Source organism: Talpa europaea (assembly GCF_964194135.1).
Source record: "Talpa europaea genome assembly, chromosome: X".
NCBI lineage: Eukaryota > Metazoa > Chordata > Mammalia > Eulipotyphla > Talpidae > Talpa > Talpa europaea.
The window spans coordinates 19,357,688-19,381,465 of record NC_140081.1 but is presented as its reverse complement, the minus strand read 5'-3'; the positions used below and the strand labels follow the sequence as shown (position 1 = coordinate 19,381,465).

The 23,778-nt window shown below is 34.1% G+C and overlaps 1 protein-coding gene across 1 annotated transcript in view; it reads left to right on the top strand.

The window, feature by feature from the left end:
- DMD (dystrophin) overlaps positions 1–23,778 on the top strand; it is a gene marked incomplete at both ends in the record, with an annotated part of 1,915,324 nt that overhangs the window by 732,411 nt on the left and 1,159,135 nt on the right. The window contains 3 exon segments of the mRNA XM_084258879.1: positions 11,620–11,799; positions 12,434–12,562; positions 14,590–14,760. Of these exon segments, the coding sequence (XP_084115005.1) occupies positions 11,620–11,799; positions 12,434–12,562; positions 14,590–14,760 (480 nt within the window).

The following is a 23,778-nucleotide window of genomic DNA, read 5'->3' as shown; positions in this document are numbered from 1 at the left end:
AGATGGAGAAAAGGAATTAGAGAACTTGCCAGAACTTAGTCATGTGATCCTATCTAGCCTCCAGAAAGGGTGACAAAACATGATCTCTAACTGGGTGGCTGATGTATCCTACTAAAAGCATGTGTAGATCTTGTAATAAAGTCAAGAAAGAGAAAATACGTTCCAGGAGAGATCAGTTTTGACCATAGCTGCATTAACCCTGCCTTTTATGATTTTCAGTAGATGGAGGAAAGTCTTTCAGTCTTTCCCACAACCTAATGACAGCATTTCATACCACACAGAAACAAGAAATCCAGGAAAATATTTAGAATCTATTAAAGTGTGATATACAGTAAAGATGGATGGGGCAAGTAGAAGTTCATGTTGAGGACTTATGAAAATGATCAAGACTCCAACCCTAGCTATCCTTCCCTTAAAACCATGGACAATATATTTGATTGACCAATGGGTGTATTAGTTTACTAGGTCTGTTGTAACAAAATACTGTATGTATACTGAGTGGCTTTAGCAAAGGAAATTTATTTTTTCATCATTCTGGAGGCTAGAAGTCTAGCATCAAAGTTTTAGCAGTGTTGGTTTTGCCTAAGGCTTCTCTCCTTAGCCTGTAAATAGATGGCTTCTTTGCTTTCATGTGATCGTCTACATGTCTGTATATAGATATTTCCTTTCTTCTCATAAGGACGCTAATCATGTTGGAGTAGGACCCCATTCTAATGAGCTTATTTTAACTAAATTACCTCTGTAAATGTCCTAATTCCAAATATGGCCATGTCTTGTGGTACTATGGTTAGGACTTCATCATATGAATCTTGAGGGGCACACTTCAGCCCATAACAATGGGGTAACTCTATAAGAATAATGGGGAAGGTTATCATGATGGTGTACACAGGAGTGGAGCTGGACATGAAGGCAATCTGAGAACTTCTGATTACAATTTGCAGGTGACTTTTGTAAAACTTTAGAATTGTTCCATATATGAACTATGAATTCCAGAGCCCCCCCAAGGTTAGGTCACCTAAGAATATATATTTTATATATAATATGAACATACATATTTATTATCTTGATATTTTAGTTACTATACAATGATCACACATTAATAATATACTGTATACTAGCCTCACCATATATTATGATTATATATTCATAACATACTTTATATTAGCCTCACCAGGAAATCATTAAAATATCATAAGATAATGAAGGTAGCAAAGGTTTCTACATTATCCTTGTCATATTGGAAGACTTAAGTAGTCTGGAGACATGTCTGTTTGAGTCGGTCTAGAAAGTTTTTACCATTAAAACCTAGGAGCAACACTAAATTGAGATTCAACAGGAAAAATGTTTAGAGAACCAGTATTACTTTTATTTATATAATAATTTATTACTCTTTCTGGATCTTTTGCAATACTAAGCTGCTAATGATATGCTTTAAGACCCCTTAGTTGTCAAAGGTAAAATATATGGTTCCATCTAAATTACATAATTTCAAAATAAACCCATTTGGAAGGAGCTGATGCATTTTCAAAAAAATATCATAATGATATTCCAGAAAAGTGTGACCCACAGATCTGAAGCAATCACACATAGAATAATGATTCTAATTTTCCAAAACTTACCAAAAATTCAATCTCTCATATAGTAAACCACATGATTCCTGGGTGCATTCTCATTTCACATGCTTTTCTTGGTAAATGAAGAACTTTCCTCAAATTGATAATCTCATCTGCTATTTCAAAGGATAAATGTCAGATATTTTTCAGCATAAATTGAGTATTCATTTAAATGCAATACATTAAATGTATTTGCCAATCATTCCAAATATTTTTGACTTGGAGAAAATTTGAATATATTGAGTCAATTTATTTTTAAACTGTGTCATTTATTTCTATTGAATTTCTCTCAGTTTTGTTGATCTGAGAACATTATATATGAAAATATTTGAATGTCTAGGTAAAAATAGTCTTTTTATCCGTGTAATTCAGTTAGTAATGAAGTCTTTATTTGACATGTAGTTAATCCAAACAGATTATACTTTCAAACATATTGACTCATGTAAAATCCTTTGCCTTTTATTTTTGTTAGATACTAATTATGCGTATTTGCCATATACCTCTAATTCCAGAAAATATTATGTTTTGGGTAGCTTAAAGAGATACACATGATTCAACTGGTCAAACATAAATAAATTAGAAAACTAAGAAAAGAGAGAATTATAGTAGGAAAATAATATAAACTTTGCACAGAAACAGAGCCACAGTATCTTGTCGATGGTGGAATGGGCAGGGAAGAATAAAGACACAATACTTAGCACCAACCTTCCTGTCAGGCAAAATAAAAAAAATAAACATAATTTTTATTGTGGTAAGATCATTTAACATGAGACCCTTAACACATTTTAAGTGTATAATGAGGTATTGTTAACTCTAGGTACAACATTGTGTAGCAGATCTCTAGAAGTTGTTCCTTTTGCATAAATGAAATTGAAGTTTATGAATCTATGAGATTCAAGATGTCCACATTGTCCAAATATGATTAAAATAGTTTATCAATTGTAAGTGAAACTTTTCTAGAATTTAAATACAGAAAGAACAAAGCAGAGGGCCATAAATGAGTCAGTACCCTTATTAGTATTCGTACGCACAATAAAAGGTTCATGTTGCTTTTTTCCTATCATGCAGAAACAGTACCGAGATTCCAATCCTGGGTTTTTGCTGTCTTCTTCATGACAGATTATCAGTATTTTGGCACCACCGCATCTTTTAGATCCTGTGAAGCGTGTTACAGAAGTGGACTTTCCACACAAATCTCTCATCTAAACTTTCCTCCTGCTCAATATTCTATAATCACATGTTCATAATCATAGATAGCTCATAGCATGTAGCTTTCCAGAGGTACGAAGGGGGTGCATCATGCAATTCCAGATGCTTAAAGGCAACTACTTGTAGAAGACTATAAGCTTCTGAATCTCTTAGGTATCCCAGGCCAGACTTTAGTCATCATACCAGACAATGAATGGGAGACCTTCGTGTGATAACTAGACTAGTGGCAGGGTTGATGAGCTGGAAGAAGAGCCAGAGGCAAGAAAATTGTCCTGTCAGCTCCTTCCATATGACCATGCTTCCAGATTGCAGTTAGAGGGGAAAACATGCATAAATTTAAAAAGTAACCACCGATTTTTAGAAAGTACAAGATGAAATTTTAAATACCAGGAAGCAGACATTTTAGAATAACAATAAAAGTTTAATAGTGGTAATTGAAGATTGAAGCCATTAAAGTTAATTTGAAATTCCTCTAGTCCAATAGCCCTTTTTAAAAATATTTTTATTTTATATATATTTTTACATCATTCTTCATTTTTGTACAATGTACGCTTTCTCCTCTCAGGTGTAGTCCCGTGAAATTCCCACCACCAGTTGACCCATACACCATTACTATAGTCCCTTGTGCTCATCCAATAGCCCTTTCACTGTATCTTTCAATTCAGACAAACTCCACCGTAATGGTGATAACGAGGGCAAAGTTACTGTTAAGAGTTTGAAAGAGTAGATCTCTCCTAACTGTGTGGACTATACAAGAGAGATGCCATCCGGCTACCATAAATGAGACATATGTCATCACATACACGATCAGACTTCCCCCGCTTCTTACCTGACAAATCGCTGTTAATGGATTTTCCCAGGTTGAGATCAGAAACACTGATGTCTATAGAGACAGGAGACAGTGACATCAGAAAGAGATAATAGGGTCAACTGGGGATGTCACCAGCACCTGTGGAATTTGCATTCCATGCTGCACAAGACACCTTAGCAGTTATAATAACCCCTATTCTCTTGGACTACACATGGGCATTAACAGCTGCATTTGCCAAGAGAACAGGGAGAAAGTCTGTCGTCCCCCCCCCACCACTGGCATTTCCCATGCCTATAACCTGGTTGCTGACACAAGGGTGCATGCTCATTAAACATCTGTGCAATAAAATAAATTTCAGTTTAAGAGACAAATGAAAGCATAATGATAAAACATTTCTTGAGAGATGGGTATAATGCCCATATAGTTTTTAAATTATGGAACATTTTAGAGCCAATGGAATCATGAACATTCATTTGGTCAACTGTTCCCATTTTATAGATGAGAAAATAGATTGTATATAGAAGTTCTGTAGCTAGAATCCAGTACTTTCTCTGATTTCAATAACTACCCCCCACTATAACAAATTATTATTAGAAATCTAAATGTTCTAGGTATTTTAAGGTGGTCTAACTCTAAAGTTACACAAAAGTATTTGTCATCCACAATGAGAATAAAATACACATTGTCTACTTTTAAAGTGCACAAAATTTCACTGCACATTGAACTAGCAAACTGAACATCCTCTGTGCCTTTATAACCTATTATAGCCTGTCTTATGTTAATAGCTTGATTTTCAGTGTAAATTGTGAATGACTTAAAATCACTCTGATTAGTTGGATATATATAAATCAATTCTGAGTTTCTCATTACTGACCAAAACTGTTTAGCATATGAGTTGAGCACAGAAATATGACTGTAGGAAAGTAAATATTTAAGTGATTAAATGAACTTTGTATCTCTGATGATCATTATATTTGGGAAATATAAGCATCAGCAAAGTTTCGTCTATATGATTTTCTGACTTATCCATTAACATATTTCATTTAACCCTAATTTAATTACTGTAGTACAAAATTCAAAGGCTGTTATATAATTCAGTTCCACTAAAGCTCTTTAATATGCATCATGTTATGTAAAAATTAAAATAATCAAATATAATTCCCTGAAAAAATAATTGTTGGCCATATAATACTTTGTCTATCAGCATTCTGATAGATTTATAGCTAGTTGATATCTACCATTTTCCACAAATTGATCATTAGATGTTGCTAACTGTAGTCTTGGGATACCAAGAGTTGCCTGAGAGAATCACACACAATCAAATTTTGAATTTAATTTAGGGTGTTAAATAATGCAAACTAATTGATATCTTAAGTAGTCACTTATAAAACAAATCATTGTAATTTTCACACTGATTTCAGGGATACATTTTTGTAAGATTCAGCGTTAGGGAGAAGAGTGCTAACAATGTTCTGTTTTCTCAATTATCCTTCTGCTGTCACTTCAGTCCTAAAATTTAATGATAGTCACCCGATAAAATCTCATGACAGAATGTTTCATTTTGTTTGGCCAGTGGTTCGTAGCATTCACAGCACATTGAGATCACCTGGGCAACTTCAGAAGCCTGGGGCCCACCCCCAGAGTTTCTGATTTAATTTTTCTGAGCATGACCAGTGTCTCTAATATTCAGCCAAGTTTGGGAATCACTAGATAATGCAACACAAGCAGTCTTTTGGAAATTTACATTCAGTTCATTCAACCATGTCCTGTATTTTTTAAAACAATCACCTTTCACAGTTTAAAAAGATCTGGCCTCTGGTCCTAGATTATCTGGATAATTGTCTCAACTCATCACTCCTCTTAGCTGTAAAAGCATGAGAACTATTACTTATTTCTAAAGTCTGTTACACTATCATTCCCATGAAAAATTACATATCTTTTTTTTAAAGAGAGCATAGTAATTTATCTGTGAAGTGAAATAACACTAGCAGATCATTAACTTGGTACAATGAATGCATCAAGCAGCTGTTACTTAGAAAATAGAACATCTGTTAAATGCCATTGGAGTCACTTTTCACTGTCATTATAGTTATAGCTATAATTTCTGTTCTGCACATTCCGCTTTCAAGAAAGTCTTCTTTAATAGACAATGCATTATTAATAAAAAGTCAATACACATTGCCATAAAATCCACTATTTAGTGTTTTATGTTCCTTTTGAATTTATCATTCTATTATTCCGTCACATTGGCTTAATAATAAGATATATTCTAAACCCCTCGCCAAGACAAAGTAATGTAGAAACCTGAAAAAACAATATCATATTTTATCACATTTAAGATATATGAGATTGTATGATACACCATTGATTTAATTAAAGCTGCTGCGGATCAAGAGAAGCACCATCACCTTAAATGTAAACATAAATTGTTAGTTTCATCTATATTTCAGACACCTTAAAATTATTGGAGTTGTAGTAATGTTGTAACTTATTCATTTCCTTCCCATGAATATATTTTGCACCTAAAGGTGAAAGAAATTATTCTCCCTTTGCCAATGAGCAGAAATGGTATAATATTTATGCAGACTGACTGAATGCAGCAATTACTCTGGGAGGAGAAACTTTGAAAATATTATCATCCATATTAGAGGGAACTTGCACAGGAGATCAAGAAAAAAGCTAAAAATAAAGAGCAGTTCAGTAGCATCCTAGGCAAGGGAGGAGTTTCTGCACAAATGGTGCCATGATACAGATTTGATGAAAGCTGGGGCTGAGATAAGAATCTGTGGAGCAGGAAGCACTTAAGGGATTATAAAAAAAGAGACAGAGGGCTGTGGGCAGGGATTGGAATAATAGGGACTCAAATAGAGAAGTTATCCTAGAAATTTATGTGGGTGGTAGAGTGTCATGCCACATGGGTTAGATTCCTGTGCCCTGTGGGAAGACACCTGAGAATGTCTACCTGTGGTACCAGATCGTTACTTTTTGCTGTTTTACCTTTACGTAAAAGAAAATGTTTCCATTGCATTATGTCATGATAAACAGAGACCAACAGAATAGGTTTTCCCATCCTTTTCACCCTATCAGTGAAGTGCATTGACTCCTGAACCTCTCATGCCATTTAAAATTAGACTCAAGTGTTTTAACTAATAGACATGAGGAATGGGTCAATATATTTTCCATCTTTCACATGAACACATGGGTGTCTTCACTAGGAGAAATAAACTTATGCCACCTACTTTTTATTTGTCTTTCATTTACTTAAATTGAAGCAACGTTTTCAATAATGGCTAAGAAGAAGTAGATAGAAAATGCATTTTTTTGAAGTCAAACCAGTTAGTGTTTAATATTTTGACTATTCCAGTGCTGTCAAATGTCACACATTAAACTTATGGAAATAAATATACATATTTGATTTTCTGGAAACTTGTATTTGAGTTCTACTCTACCTGACATTTTTTCCTGTGCTATAAAATCCCTGAGTGTCAAGACAATAGTTCACACTAATTTGCTATTGAAATTCCTGAAATTGGAATTAGCACCTTGTCCCAGGTCAAAATAAAACTAGATGTGCATAATTTTTGCTTTTATTCAGGCTTATTTATCAATCCTAGATGCTGTCACTTGCTGTGTAATTGAAGAAATTAAAAAGGCTGAGTGACAAGTTAGTCTGTTTCATCATGCAGTTTCAACTTGTCTATTCAGAGGGGCAGACCTTCCTACCCTTTGCTCTACAGTAAGGCAGCAGAAGGCAGCTTGTGTACTGACCACTTGATATTTGTAAGAGAAGGGAGTGTCATATGCTTTCACTTCTTTCTCTCCCTCTCACTAACCTTGGAAATAAGTCTGCCTCCCTCAGAGGACCGAGGAAGGTATAGAGAGAAAGACCAAAGCAGTAACTGTGCTTCAGTTCAGTTTTTCTGTTCTTAGTACACTAGCAAGTATAGATGTTCTTTAGTTATGAATCTACTAGAGCAAAGGAAAACATTTTGAATTTCCAGTAATTACCTGCTATTCCTCTTTTGGTGACTTTCAATTGCAACCTTCAAATCATTTTATATTTTGTCTTTATTCAATCCAAACCCTCCAATCCTTTATGTCCTACTCTGATTCCAAATATCACCTCCTACTTGAAGTCATTCATGCTTATGCTAGCCATGACTCCTTTTTCCCCCCAAATTATATTCTTTCTAGTGTGATAAGAAATATTTGATTACATTTCAGCTTGGCTTTTGAAGCTACAATGTAGGTAAAATTAGTACAGAGTTTGCAAAGTCTACCTCCTTCCCTTATCTTGGTGGAGAATGATGAGAAGAGTAGATATTAACTATCTGATGCACACTGATGAATTGAAATCTTAGTAAGATTTTGAGAAAGCAATCAAAGTATAATGTTTGAAGTCTGAGATAATATTTGTAAATAATTCCTTTAAAGTATTTTGTAGGAAATAATAAAAAATATGTTATATTAACAAAATAGTTTTTCCTAGCTACAAATAGCTTTTAAAAAATTATGCATACAAGGGGTGGGGTACAGGCCAGAGATGTGGGGGGTGAGAGGATCCACCAGAGACAGAGTGGGGAACAGAACAGGCAGGGCTACTGAAATACACTGCTGAGGGGAGCAGTGGGCGAGACAGGAGAGGTCTGCTGTGCCATGTGGGTTGATCCCTGGCTGGCCAGGGATTGAACTCCTGCTGCAGAGGCTTCAAATCACTCAATAGCATGGTGCCACCAGGGAGGCCCTACAAATAGCTTTTATGCAAATGAATAAATACCAGTTTATTGTGACTATCATATGTAAGGGTTTAACTGTTTTTTTTTTTTTTTTTACAGAAAGAATGCAAATTTTCCCTGACTCATGTTTGGTCATAAACACTAACACACAGTGATCATTACTTTTTTTCACACTCATATTCATGATGGTGATAACTTTTGACATCTTTTCATTTGAACTTATATTAATGCAGACCCTAAAAAGACATCAGAAATTACTCCACATTTCCTATTTTATTGTTTGCAGTAACTGAATGAAGTATTATTGAGCATTAAATATTTTCTCTTGAAAATTAACTGGTTAATCTTACAGATGTTTAATGTACCATAGTTGGTTGTGGTCCATGAAGTCTTCGCAACAATATTTGCTAAATTCAAACCATTTCTGTTCTCTTCAGAGATTCAAATATTTCCATTGCCTTCAGTTGCATCCCTTGCCATAGAAGAGACAAATGTCTGTGTATACAACCCATTTTTATATCAGAGCTAAAATATGAAGGCATTTTAATAGATAATTGGCAAACTAAATATAAATTAAGATCAATTTTGTGAAGAGCTACTTTTTGGAATAAATTAACTGTTAGTTACAAGCCTCTAGAATAAAGAAAGTAGAAGATGTTCGTTAGCATGTATTTCCATATCTTTGAAAAACTCATACTCTGATACAAGTTTTATAAGGTCAAGATATTTATCATTTTTTTCACACTGCCTAAAACACCTGCCAGGTATAGCTGGGAAGGTTGTGAACTATACAAAGAAGTGAAAGGGCTAAAATCTCACAAGTGAGAGGGACTTTTTCTACCCTAAGGAGGTAATTCTCATAGTTTTCTAAAAGACGTTATGTAGAATCACCTATGTCAGTGCTACTGTAGTGACACAGCTCGTAGTTGTTCAGTAGCATTTATGACTGATAAATGAATTCCTTCCTTCTATGAATTGCTAAACTTGCCCAGCTACAGTAGATGTTACCTGTGTTGCAAATAACCCTTTGCATTATAGCTGATGAGTTCATTGGGCATTAATTTCAGATATGTGTATATTGAAAAAGAAAAGCAGATAGAAAAGAATATCATAGATTTGAAGATACTACAATTATCTTACGTATAGAAATCATTTTCTGCAATCTTTTTACCTCGTTTATTCTCTCTCCACATTTGATGTCAAAGGCTAATTACAAATATGCACACACGTTTGGTCTGAATGGATCAGGACCTGGTGTGTAGGATAAACAGTCACCACTGCTTAGATATATTGTGAAGATAGACAGGGACCTCCCTTGTGGCTCAAGGGGTTAAGTCTCAGCACTATGAAGCTATCCGCAGCCACTGCAGCACAAGTTCAATCCCTGGCCTGTGAAGGAGCAACCCAGATGCCAAAGCAGACCTCTCCTGACTCACCTGCTGCTCCCCTCAGCAGTGTATTTCAGTAGATCTGCCTGTTCTGCTCCCCACTCTGTCTCTAGTGAATCTTTTCACCCCCACCCCCAAACCTCTGGCCTGCACCCCAGCTCTTATATACATAAATAAATAAATCTTTAAAAAATAAATATAGACAACACACCTTGAGAGCACATAGGAGTAAGCAATCAGATACAGGCTGACCTCACAGAGGTCGTCACTCTCTTCCTTCCTTGGACCACCACTTCTACTCTCTGTGCTTCTGCTTCCTTTGCCTCTCTGCAGGAGGGCTCCCTCTGCTTTCTTAATGTAGCTGCTTCCCAGTGATTCTGTCTGATTAGTATGGCTTAGGCTTCCTTTCATGAGGACATTGGTTCCATTTCCAAATGTGTTGTCACCGCCTCCTGTGCCCTTCGGTTAAACTTCGTGAGAAAAGATCTGCTTGGCTCTGGTATACTTCCCAGCTGAGAGACAGCAGCTGTCCATTGACAAGACTGGTCTGGGTGGCAGGGGGTGGTCAGCTGAGCATGGCCATGTGCTCAGCTGTGATGTGTCTCAGAAAAAGGGCTGTAGGTAGAGCTGACATAAAGCATTTGTAATAGCATCAGTTTTTTCCATCAGCTCTACATAATTTCTAATACTGACTGCTTGATTTCAGGTTTTTTAAGTCATATCTTAGGTAGTGATGGCGCTGTCTTTGTGAATTTTAATATTATCTCTTTACTTTCATTGACCTCTAACTGAAAGTAACCATTATTTTTTTTTCCAATTTTGAACGTGAGCAACAAATCCTTGTGTCCCAGCAGTTCCTATTATTTTTCTACCAGTAGATATGACAGATCGTTTTCTGTTACCTTCTAGTCATTATGTATATTTCAAAATGCCAGTTATACTTGTCACTACTTCGAAATTACCATAGTTACCAATCTGTTGATAGATCATCTTAGTTATACATGTTAGGGAAGAAAACATATATTACTATGTCACAAATTTTAAAAGATATGTTGTCTATGGTATGTGAGTATAATTGTTTTCATTTAAAATCTAGTGATTTTTATACTTTTAAAAGCATTATGTTGAAGAAGTGTCCTTAATATTCACCAGTTGCTGAATGGATTTTGTGGCACCAAAATCCTGAAAATTCCAGTTGTAGGATTGCACGAGTACAGTGATCGCTTAATTTTCTGAAAGCAATTGTTTATCTGTAAATGGGCTTTCTAAAACCTACCTTTAGGGGCCTCCCTGGTGGCATAAGGGGTTAAGTCTCAGTACTATGAAGCTATCTGCAGCCACTGCAGCACGAGTTCGATCCCCAGCCAGGGAAGTGACCCACATGGTGCAGCAGACCTCTCCTGAATCACCTGCTGCTCCCCTCAGCAGTGTATTTCAGTAGATCTGCCTGTTCTGTTCCTCACTCTGTCTCTGGTGAGTCCTCTCATGCCCCACACCTCTGGCCTGTACCCCAGTTAGTGTATGCGTAAATAAATAAATCTTTAAAAAAATAAAATAAAACCTTCCTTTAGCCAGTGCATTTACAAATTAAGTTAATATAAATGTATTCAAATGGATGACATGTTTATTAAGTATATGCAGTCATAACTATAAAATGAATCATGTTTACATATAAATATATGTTTATATATACTCAATAGGAAACTATAGTGTCTAGGTATGATTCTCGTCATTCATAAAGATGTAGTTTGAAGGTGTAAGCTCTTGAAAAATCTTATCACTATGCACACAGCCATTTCAAAAACATTGACTCTTAAGAGTGCAATATATTACTTGAATCTTAAATACTGCCCTTTTCACAGGCTACTCAGAAAGAGATTGAGAAACAGAAGGTTCACCTAAAGAGTGTCACCGACCTAGGAGAGTCCTTGAAAGTGGTTTTGGGCAAGAAGGAGACCTTGGTGGAAGATAAACTGAGCCTTCTCAATAGTAACTGGATTGCTGTCACTTCCCGGGCAGAAGAGTGGTTAAACCTTTTGTTGGTAAGAGAAACAAATGAAAAATTTTCAGCCCTCTTCATCTTGAGAAAGATTTTACATAAACATCCAGAACAATACTCATGTTTACAAATTTTCAAGTCAGCATATATGCTGACTCATAATTCATGTGTAACTGTATTTTAATGTATTTTCTTCATTTGTGCTATACTCTAAATAGAGATTACACTGGAAATGAATTTGAAATTTTAAATACTCTTGAAAGTTCATTTTTAAATTGTAAAAAGTAGGGCGAATCTTTTACGAATGTCTGAAATCTCTTTCAAGATGTCTAAGTTTGGGAATTAATTTTAAGCATTTTTGCTATTGATGTCTGATTTGTATTGGTTCTAAAATATCTTCTATATTCATATATTTTAAGTATTGCATATGCTTTGGGAAAAGTTATGATCTTAGTTAATTGGAATCATAGGTAGTTTTTTATAAAGCCTACGTAATCGCATAAAGACCAAAAATCATAATTCTAGTAATATAATAATTCTGCTAATTTCTCTGATGCATATTAAATTAAGGCTTACATATAAAAATCAAGTTATAGGTTTATGATAAATAGAACTCTTTGTCAAAATAATAATATTGTCTAACCAATAATATGTCATGGTATGTCTGTAAAATTAAGGAATACCAGAAGCACATGGAAACATTTGACCAGAATGTGGATCACATCACAAACTGGATCATTCAGGCTGATACACTTTTGGATGAATCTGAGAAAAAGAAACCCCAGCAAAAGGAAGACGTGCTTAAGGTAGCAAATAAAATATTATGAAAAGTAATTTTCAAACTGCACAACAATTATGTCAGTCATCTTTGTCCTAAAATTTACCAAGGACTTCTTAATAAGAGTGAAAAAAATTCTTCCTGTCACCCTTCCTCCCTCTTCCTCCCTTCTTTCTGTCCTCCCTGCCACCTGTGCTTCCTTACCCTCCTCTTTCATGCTTTCCTTCCCTCTCTACTTTCTAAATTTTAATGAAAGATAATGATTTTTTTCTACCTTTAATTAGTTATTTTTCAAAAATATTTTATTTTATATAATTCTTACATCATTTTTCATCTTTGCACAATGTATGCATTTTCATTACGGTTGTATTCCCCATAAAATTGCATCCCCCCCTTATTTTGACCCTAGTTCTTCCTTTCCCCACTCTCCCCCAGCGAAATAAGTCAGAAAGAGAAAGAAAAATACCAGATGGTCTCACTTATAGCAGGAATTTAGAAAACTTAAATAAGAGACCAGGAAAAAGACTAATCAATACAAAGTAAAAATCAAAAGTTAATGATTTTGAAGAGTTCTGTAATCTAGATATCTGTCCATATTCCCTGTCAGATAATTCCAAGCAATTTATAATCTGAAAAAAGGGGGGTTCCAGGATTTTTTAGTATTATAAATCCCTGCCCATTTTTATAGTGTTAATACAGTTTTTGTATCTCACATGATTTACTTTCCCAACACAATGATTACTTTCCCAGCGTCATTCACAACAATTCTCTGCGTAAAAAAAAAAACTGAAATGTAATTCTCTTGCCATTTTGCCTATCTAGGATCCGAACTTTTGCGATAATTAGTTACAATACTGTCCTTATGGAAAACCAAGTTTTGCATTTTCAACTGTATGTAAACTTGGCTTTGTGTTCTCTCCTTCTGTATTGAAAATTATCAGGGCGTCCTAAGACTTTCTTCAGAGACAGCTTAATTTTACTTAATAGAATGTTTCCTATAAATGAGTATGAGAGGTATAATATGCAAATGTAGCTTATTGAAGCTATATTATGTCTCAATTCAATACAAAATTTGAACTTTTACAAATCTCATTTAACGAGTCCTTTGGAAATTTTCAGTAATTTTATGTAACTAGTGGGTAACTATTTAAAGAACACTGAAAGTCGGTAGTTTCTGTCTATTTGATTCATTATTTTCTTTTCTATTTTTATATACAATTGATACCTGCTAGGGATTAAAATTTCTTTTTCATAAAACTGAAAATATATTTTTGGTTTTCCCCAAAACGTGCTCACCTTATTTTGCACTCCCTTGTCTTTTGATGGGTAGTCAAGGAACGTCACTTAGGTTGAAATTCCTTCCAGGCCTTTGGAATAATACAAACTAAGTTATTTCATTTCTGGCCTCTCTCACCCCTTGACTCAGACAGAATCTTTCTCAATCCTTCTGTGACATAGAATCCCATATCTGTTAGAAAATCAATTATTTCCTAGACATCCAAAATGATTAAAAAATTAAAAAAAGAGGGAACTCAAACCAGAAAGGGATGAAAAATTGTTCTTCAGTTACCTTTCCTCCTGAGCACATATTAAAATTGTCCCAGGGCCATGAATTTCAGTAAAAAAGATAATATAAGACTAAAAAGTATGATTATTGTAGGCAACATAGAGAAGTCAGGGAAATATCCCTTGGCCTTAGGCCATCCCTTAGTCAACAAACTAAGTAATTATTGTAAACAAACATAGATTCCAACTTAAGGACAATGACCTGTTTTCCCGAGGTCACACGCATCCTCACTGTATGCCTGTCTTATGGGAGTTAACTTTTTCCCTCCCTTTTATGCCTCTGTATTCTCTCTCCCTCACTCACTCCCTCTCTGCTCCTCCTCCCCCTCCCTCTCTTTGTCTCCCCCTCCCTCCCTCTCTCTCTGTCTCTGTCTCTGTCTCTCTCTCTCTCTCTCTCTCTCTCTCTCTCAACCTCCCTCTCTCTCTCTCTTTTTCTCAACTTCCAATCATTACTAACTTCAAGCCCTGTCTCTTGCTCACGGAATATAGCGTTTAAAGGCTGAAATGAATGACATGCGCCCAAAGGTGGACTCCACCCGTGATCAAGCAGCAAACTTGATGGCAAACCGAGGAGACCACTGCAGGAAAGTAGTAGAACCCAAAATCTCAGAGCTCAACCATCGATTTGCAGCCATTTCTCACAGAATTAAGACTGGAAAGGTAGGAAGACCTGCTTCAAGGTGGAAACTAGTGATAAATGATCTCTTGAGAAGGTTGCGCTGTTCTCTGAGAGGGGCGCGCGGCCCTCACAGCAAGGTTTTCAAAAGGAAAATGAAGGCCAAAATGTATTTTAGGAAATTTTATCACTGAATCTCATGTGAGATCTTCCATCCTCTTATCCCCTTCTCTCTTTCTCTCTCTCTCTCTCTCTCTCTCTCTCTCTCTCTCTCTCTCTCTCTCACTGTCTTTTTTTCCATGCACAGCTAGTTTAGAACTGCATTCTACACTGGTTTACATGTGCACTTTCAGGTGTACTTTACCTACAGCAAAGTAACAAATAGCATGCTGCAGGCCTACAACAACAAGAGCACAAAAGACCTCCTTCTAAAGAAAGCACTACTGACACATTTTGCCAAGTATAATTTAACCTGTGTGTAATATGGATCAAATATTCAAAATGAGGCCTTGTACTTCTGCATGATCTGAGGTGGTTTGTACCTCTTCATTGGTTGTGCATGTGTGTGTATGTGTGTATTTAACTTGCTCTTGCTAATGGCCGATACTTACTGTGACAAATCTATTAGGCTATAATGAAATGCTCAAGCCATGACAACGAATAATTGCAAAGATTATATATCTGAACTTTTGTAATTTTATATGCCTATTTTTTTTACCTTATTTAATGAAGAACCAGGGAATATGGGACTTTTGCATGCTAGTTGCCCTTTATATTTGTGTAATATTTAATGAAGACAAAATCTTATCAAAGAGAGGCTTGCAAAAATATATCAATAATACGGTATTATAGATTTCCAATTTTGGGATGGGATGTCAAAATGCAAGGAATTACCACCAAATTCATAAAAATGTAGTTTGACACATTTTCAATATATATGATATGCTTTTAAAATCAAAAAATGTATGTAAAAGAAATGTGTGTACTTATATATAAAGTTAATTGCTAGAATAATCTTAAATAAGATAATATTAAAATATCTGTGATTAAATATGCTGTAATAAGTCAGGTAAGTATTGATTCCTGGAAAAATAGGACCGCACATTTGAAAAATTTTCCTGATAAATATGGACACCCAATAATAGCATGATTTGCAATTGCTATATTTTCTAAGGCATTGTGATGTATCACCATTATATATAATAGTACATATTTAAAGGAGTTTATAAAATATGGATATGTGATATGAATTTGAAATGTGTTATGCACCTGAAAAACTTACTCTTCAAAACTCACCTTCCCAAGGAAAAAAGGTATTAATTTAATTTAATTCATTGATTCATCTTTGTTACATTTTAGTAAAGTGGTTAGTTCCACTCATACATGTAAATTTAAGTAAACCATTCTCAACTGAAAAATACCCAAAAGGCTCTGAACTTTTATTTTCAGAGTACACTTGTCTGTATTAATAATTTACTTTGCTGTTTACATGAACAATTATTTTTAGTTTGAGGATCATTGGTGTATATAATCTCTAAACAACCAAAGGTTATTTCAGTCATCTAAAATGTGGATGCTAGAACTTCATTACTATTTTATTCTTGCTGTCATTATAATATTCTATCTAAGCTATAGAATACTTAAGAGAAAATAGTATTATCTCTTGATCCCTTCAATAGTTAGTTGACAGAAATTACAAGTTTGTGACTCATAGATCTTGAAGAATAAGTGGAATTCATCTTGCACCATAGATGCTGACAGCTTTCTCATGGCCAAGAGGAAGTTTGAGAATTGTCATTTTATATCCCATGCAAATTTGCCAGTACACTTGATGCACTTCTTTTATTTTTTTATTGAATAAAGGCACAAGATGTTTTTAGGCACTATTTTCAATTATATATTTTTGACAAGACAATCACCTTTTTTTTTTTTACTTTTCAAAGTATTCCTTTTAATCTAAGTTAATAAAGAAGACTAGATATAATAGTGGCTCCATATGGGGGGTTTGAAGAGATAATTATGTTCTGTCATCATGAGCGCTCAGGATATGGAGATAAAGATACCTGGCAATTCACTCATTTATACACTCCGTAACTAGTGATGCTGAGTGTCAATTGTGCTGGGGAGTGTAGACTATCCAAGGATATAAAGCTAGTCCGGGCCTAATTTTGTCAGTGTTAAGTACAACGCGTGATTTCTCTGCAATTCCATTTCGGTGTTGTAGGTTAAGAGAGTTAAACTAGATTAGTTATTTTTAAAAGAAAACTATCATCCCCTCCATAATAGTTGTTATTTAAGCAAAAATATAAAATGGATAAAGGTAGAGTTACTGGTGAGAAGATCCGGGACCTTTTATCTTTCTCCTTTATGTAATGAAGTTCAGGAGGAAGAAATTATATCCAGAGACTACGGTGTGAAATGTGTGTGTTACACTAGTTAAAAAAAGGCGAATTAACTAGATTAGTCCCTGATAATCCTGTGATCTTTTGTTGATGCAATAAGGGATTTTAAACACCTTTCTTAATGTTCTTATATGGATTTGATTATGGGATAGGGGAATATTGGAAGTGATGAAATTCTTAGAGGTGGTTTTTGATCTCAAAGTCAAGTTCTTATAATAGTAGGACTTCTGTGGGGTAAGATTAGGTTGGGTTACAATCTTCCTTTGGCTGAGTCTATGGCTAGGTCCCACTTAGAACAACCTGGGAGAACCTCTATGGTGATATGATAAACAAAGGAAAATAGGTTGGGAATGAATATGAGTAGAGCAAAGATTTAGCATAAGAACTAATTATAGGATGGTCTTTTATTACAGGCCAATTAGAAAGAATTGAGTAGAGCAAAATATATCCTGTCAATTTATACTGACAATGCATGGATTCACTATTAGGTGAATAAAATTAAACTGGTTACTCCTGTGTCTCCTGCAAGGGTTATCCATGAGAAGAAAGTGGAAAATCTAGAAAGCAAATCTTGAGCACTGGGATCCTCAGTTTAGACTTACTGAAGACTTGTCCATCAGAGATAACTCTCTGCAGTACAATTTTATCCACCAATTAGGAACAGTATGATGAGAGGAGTAAGTTACTAAGTTGAGCCACGTAACTTGCTTTGAATATGACCTTGGATAGAAACTCTTAGTGCCTAATTTCCATATAGAAAAAAGTAAGAAGATGATGTCTGTCTAATTTTAACCTCAAGATTATGGTGAGGATCAAATAACCTAAGATCAGAAATGTACGTTCTTAAAAATCTATAAATTATTATACAGATATGAAATTGTAAAATAACTCATTAATATTCAACAGTTATTTCAAATATTATATATTAGACTTGAGTGACCAAATTTTGAGGCTTGTGACAGAAATTTATGGGAAAAAGAAGAAGAAAAACAGCTGATTTCTTTTTCTGGCCCCTTCTGAAATGGGGTGTGACAGAAAATACAGGTCTTTGCTATCTTCTTTTTAAGGACCAGCCTTACATATACTCAATTTAAGTACTACTTACCCTAAATGTGACCCTTGAAATACATGAAATAATTCTTCTTTCCATATCATTTAGGTTAGTATCCAGTGGTTTTCAGAAAGCTTAGTCTTTCCTAATCTATATGAAATAAGTTTGAGAATATGGAAGTTTTAATAGGAGAGTCAACATTATACAGATAAAAAAGAGATATTTTTTAGAACCCTAGTAAAGTTGATGGAATCAGTGAACTCTTTTTGCTTTAGGATCTCTGAACATGGTGGCACAGCAGGATTTTATACAATCAGGGAAACGTAGAAAGGAAAACTGGAAGCAAAAATAGACTACTTAGTAAAAAAAAAAAATTACTTAGTTCTATTGCTTAGGACAACTCTGCCCTTCATCCTCTGAGAAGTCAAGTTGAGAGGGGAGTCAGCTATTTGGGAGGGATGATATTTGAGGAAGATCTTAAAGAATTAGTGAAGAAAGGGTTGGGGAGAGAGCGATCTTAGCTTTTACCAAGAAGCATGTGTTATTCTAACTTGTAGTATTTGGTACTGTGGTGCCTATATCACTAGGTAAGTTGTGATGGATTCAAGAAGCTTAATATTTAATGGCAGAGCAAGACATGTTCATAAATACTAGGCTGAGAGTGAGTATAGACTGAGTGAATTCCGTAGCCACTCTAGCAACATAGAGGAAGTAGCAATTCCAAATAAACCCATGAAAACATTCAAGATTGTACAATATGCTCAATGGAGAGTAGGTTCAGCTTGCTTATAGAATATTGAACATAGAACATAAAGCTTAGTTGTGGATGATAAGACTGAAAAGAGTTATTAGATACAATGTGACAAGGTCATGCCAACCAGACTAATACCAGACTAATAGTTTGTTAGGCAATGAGGAGTTGTTTTTTTTTTTTTTTTTTTTTGTACACTGTCGAAAGATTAGTCCAACAGTGGTTGTGAGAGAATACAACTGAATGACAAGATGTAGGGAAACCATCTTAATAGTCTGTATTAGAAGGAGTGAGTATCTCAAATAAAAGGTTATCTATGTAAATAGAAAGGAAGTGAAACTCTGGAGCCGTGACTTTCAAACCATTACATACTTTGAGAAATTGATAACTAAAGATTGTTGACTTCCCCTACCTCTGACCCCCCCACCCCAGTAGGCCTTGGGTAGAGCCTGAGAATTTGTATTTCTAAAAGGTTTCCAGGTGATATTGATGCTAAGGTTGTAGGGACCACACATTGAGAGCCACTGGTCCAGCGACGTTGAAAACTAGTCCACAGTTAAATTATTAAATATGAGGGCCAAAAAGGTGACAAACTCAAAAACGATTCAAGATTCCAGACTGATTGAGTGTGAAAATCTGCATATGAGTTTTAAGAATAAAGTATGTACAAGATATGTTTGTCATGCTAATAACAAAAGAAGGTTGATTAAACAGATTTTAGCTATGTCATGTTAATATAGGTGATTACTTATCTGTTATGAAATATAATGAAACATATATAAATTTATTTAGATTGTGTTCTCCTCTAGAGGTTTAGAAATACCTCACTTTTCTATAGAACTACAATGTTAAGTTATTGGCCCTGCATTGTTACTAACCAAAATATAAAATTGTTTTCTGTCCTCAATTATTTTTAAGAACTGTGTACCATAGGATATATATGTGTGTCCACACATACACACATATGTGCACACAGACACATGCTATATGTTCTTTCATTTGCATAGAGGCCTTAAAATCTGCATTAAAATCCACATTGCAATTTCGGTCTCTCTACATATGTATTGTAATTATAAGATGAGATTTGGGAAGTTATGATTATAAGTATTCAGACTTTTATTGCTGTGATAATTATAAAGTATCAAGTTTTTGACCTCTAATCAGGTTAGCAGATGCAAAAGTTATTCTTCTTTGTGCCAAAGACAATGGAAGGCCAGTGAGTTTCCCATTATATACAGTCTGGTCTCTCTTAAATAGTAGTTTTATATGTGAAAATGAATGTATACTTTAAGAATAGTTTAGACAGATATTTTGTCTCTCCCAAACCTCATTGGAAAATAAATAATACATTTTAAAATGTGGCCTAGCATGTCAAATTAAGAGATTTTGGATTTGATAATTTAAAACCTATTTCTATGACCAGCTTTATCAATACAAACATATTGCTCTATCCCCATTTGTAGTCCACTTTTTAATCATGTTCTATTTAGCAACTCTGACAGAACATGGTCTATAACTGGCACAATAATTCTTGTTATAGGATTATCCTTTTAAATAAAGCATAAATAAATCTTTTCAGCAGGAGAGATTATAAAAAATCATAGCTGAATGTTTAGGTAAAACTCTATATAGTATAATTTGTAGAATAGTCAGTATGTAATAATAACTGGTAAAATCCTCAAGTAGTAGCAACAGATTAATCCCCATTATGATATAGTACACCTGCCAACTTTATTCCACTGAAGTAAATTGGAAATGAACCTAGCAACACAATTTCTATATCAACATTTTTTTACATTTGTAATTTGCTATTTCTATAACAAGGTTAATTCTGTTGAAACTTTGGTAACAAATACTTTTTGTAATCATTTCCGATATTTTCAAAGTAGACATTGAGTTTGGTAACCAGGGTCATTTGCTACAAGCAACTGGGTCTTATTTGCCTAACATTCAAAATGATGAAAGTCATTGTGTATTTCTGATTGTGATCCTTTGAAAAGAAAAATTATTCTTCTGATCAATCAGCAGATACAAAAGTAATTATTCTTTGGTCCAGAGACTTTCTAATATGTATAGGAGACTGTGAGAAAGCCAATGGCTTAGCCATGTTCTCCCTGTAAGACAGCCTGGCTACAAACCTTAGTTCCCAGGCCATTGCTAGGTCCACTCCAACATGCTAACTCTCAGTATATTTTATTTCTTCTATTTGTGCCATCTGATACTTATTGTCGGTATGGTGTATGTTAATATAAATGTGCCCAGTGTTACTTAAGCACAGTGATTTCAGTACATTTCTCTCTATTAATAACAAACATAAAAAATCAAAAGCACAAATGATAGGAACAATGGAAGGGAAAAGAAAGAAAAATGAAAAAAAAAATGATATTCAAAGATTTATGTTTTGCTTTTAATTTGCCCCCCATATATTTTAGAGTTATGTCCTTTCCTCTCATATTTCACTTTTTTCTATTAATGTAATCATGAGATAGAATTATATCCCCAGTTATACTCAACCAAAAGTAGGCAGTGGGCAGACCCTTGAACCACCAGTATATCTTAATCAAACAGTGTATTTAGTGTCCATTCTGAAAAGTATTATCATGAAATTTCATTAATTCAAAACCAATATGCTTCTACTGAGTAACATCTTCCCTCACAAATTCCCTTATATTACCTATTTTCACATTTTCATCCTCAAAATAGCAAAGACTAAACCAATTATTTACCTAGAATAAACCAAGTCAGCTTTTTCCTTTTAAGCTATTATTTCTAAGAATGTACTCTTACAAGTTAAAAGTAAGTGAATGAATAAATCTATAAACCATTTTATCTCATTTTCTTTATTCCGGATAGACCTTTTTTATTGCACTAATTTCTCTTTGTAAGTTTTCTTTCCTCTACAGAGATTTAGATTTGAAATAATTCTTCATATCCTATCAGTAGTTTGTATTTTTTCTGTACTATAGGATGTTACTGGTTCTTGAAACTTTATTCACTTTTGGGTTCCATGAATTTTCATCTTATTTTTTCTATATTAATATTGTAATTATAAATAAATTTTCAAGGTTGTAGAATGGAAAGAGGAGACTTATTGATGTGATGCAATTTTAAACCAATCTGTAGCACTTGGATTACTTATTTTCGATTTAGATTTTACTTTAGTTTGAATGTAGTGGCCATTTATTATGATTACTAAGATCACATAGTCCATATTAACAAATGTTTACCTTGCTGTCTGTGTAAACACAGTCAATATTATGTTAGTGTATCTATGCACGTTGGAAGTAATACTTAACCAAAAGAAATCTTACATTTTAAAAATGATAAAATGTGTCTGAGTAATTTTGAATGCTTCCAATTTACAATGAATCAATTTGTAATTGATTTTTGTTTTTTTTTTTAATTAGCCTGCTATGGTTGTTAACTTGTTATATAAGTCATCTTTGATGCAAAAACTTTAACAAAACTTTAAATTTCATTAATTCTTAAATCATAAAGCAACATACAATTAATAGCTGTTAAGCAATCTGAAATAACATTAAAAATCAAGGAAAACAAAGTGTTGTCTTTCTCAGTTTCTCTGTCTCTTCTTTCTTTTGTGTCCGTTTATCTGTTTGACTATTAAATTTCCCTCTGTTTTACTTTATTTGTATTTTGTATGACTACACAGTCATGCTAAAACTCTTAAAATGAAAAGGTAAGTAAAGATTGTGCACAACCTTTGCTTGGTTTATACTATCTCCTGTAATAGAACTTTTGTCTGATTATTACCTGTGTTGTGTGCACTGTCTAACATTGTGTGATTTAATTGTGATACTAGTTCTTCTGTAGTCATATATTTTCTCAAAGTCAGTCGATTTATGTAATAATTAAGATGATTTGTCCACCAGTGCTTTCAACTTCTTTAAATAATTGTTCATAATTCTGAACTGAAAAGACATATCTTTTATATGTTTTAAACTTCAGTGGCTCAAGAGTGAGCTGTTAAATTATGGATGTTTGCTTATTATGCATCTCTTACAAACTTCATAAGAAGGAATACCAAATCACAAAAATGATGAAAACCAAGGAATGATATGTAAAACTTTAATTGGTCAGAAAAGAGCCTTTCATATTAGAACTGTCATGACCTAATGATGAACCAGTGAATCCATAAGGAAGCAATTAAATTTTCCCAACTCCTTGTGTCTGAACAAAGTATAATGATCACATGGATTTCAAGTGGCTGATTTCATTGTGCCAATAGCAATGCCAAAATAATTGGGTTGAGTAATTATGGTTATTTGGGTTATAAAATTGGTCATTATTTAATTTCATTAATATGTGTTCTAAGTCCAATATTATAACTGATAAACACTTTTCTGTACAGTAAACAGTTACTCATATTACACAGAGTTGTGTAAGGTACATTCCCAAATTCAAGGATTAAAATCTTGGTGATGAAAAGCATACAACCTTGAAAAGAAAGTAATATAATATCCAAATATGTAAGAGAAAATACAATACAACCTAGAATTGCACAAAAATGAGAACTAGAAATTGCTAATATAACACATTGAACACATCCCCATACGTTTTTATATCTCCAGACAGCTTCCTGAAAATCCCCCTCAAAAAATGTATCAATTCAAGTGAATGAGATGGATACTAAAAAAATATATCTAAATCCACTATAATTGGCTAAATAAAACATCAACAGTTTGACTGTTAGTAAGACATATTTCAAACTGATAATGAGCTATTAGTTCTCTTCAATGTCATGGTTGTAACAGTTACCATTGATTGGGTACTGTCAGATATGTTAGCCACAAACCGCAAATGGCTATTAAACATTTGAAATGTGGCTATTCCAAATTAA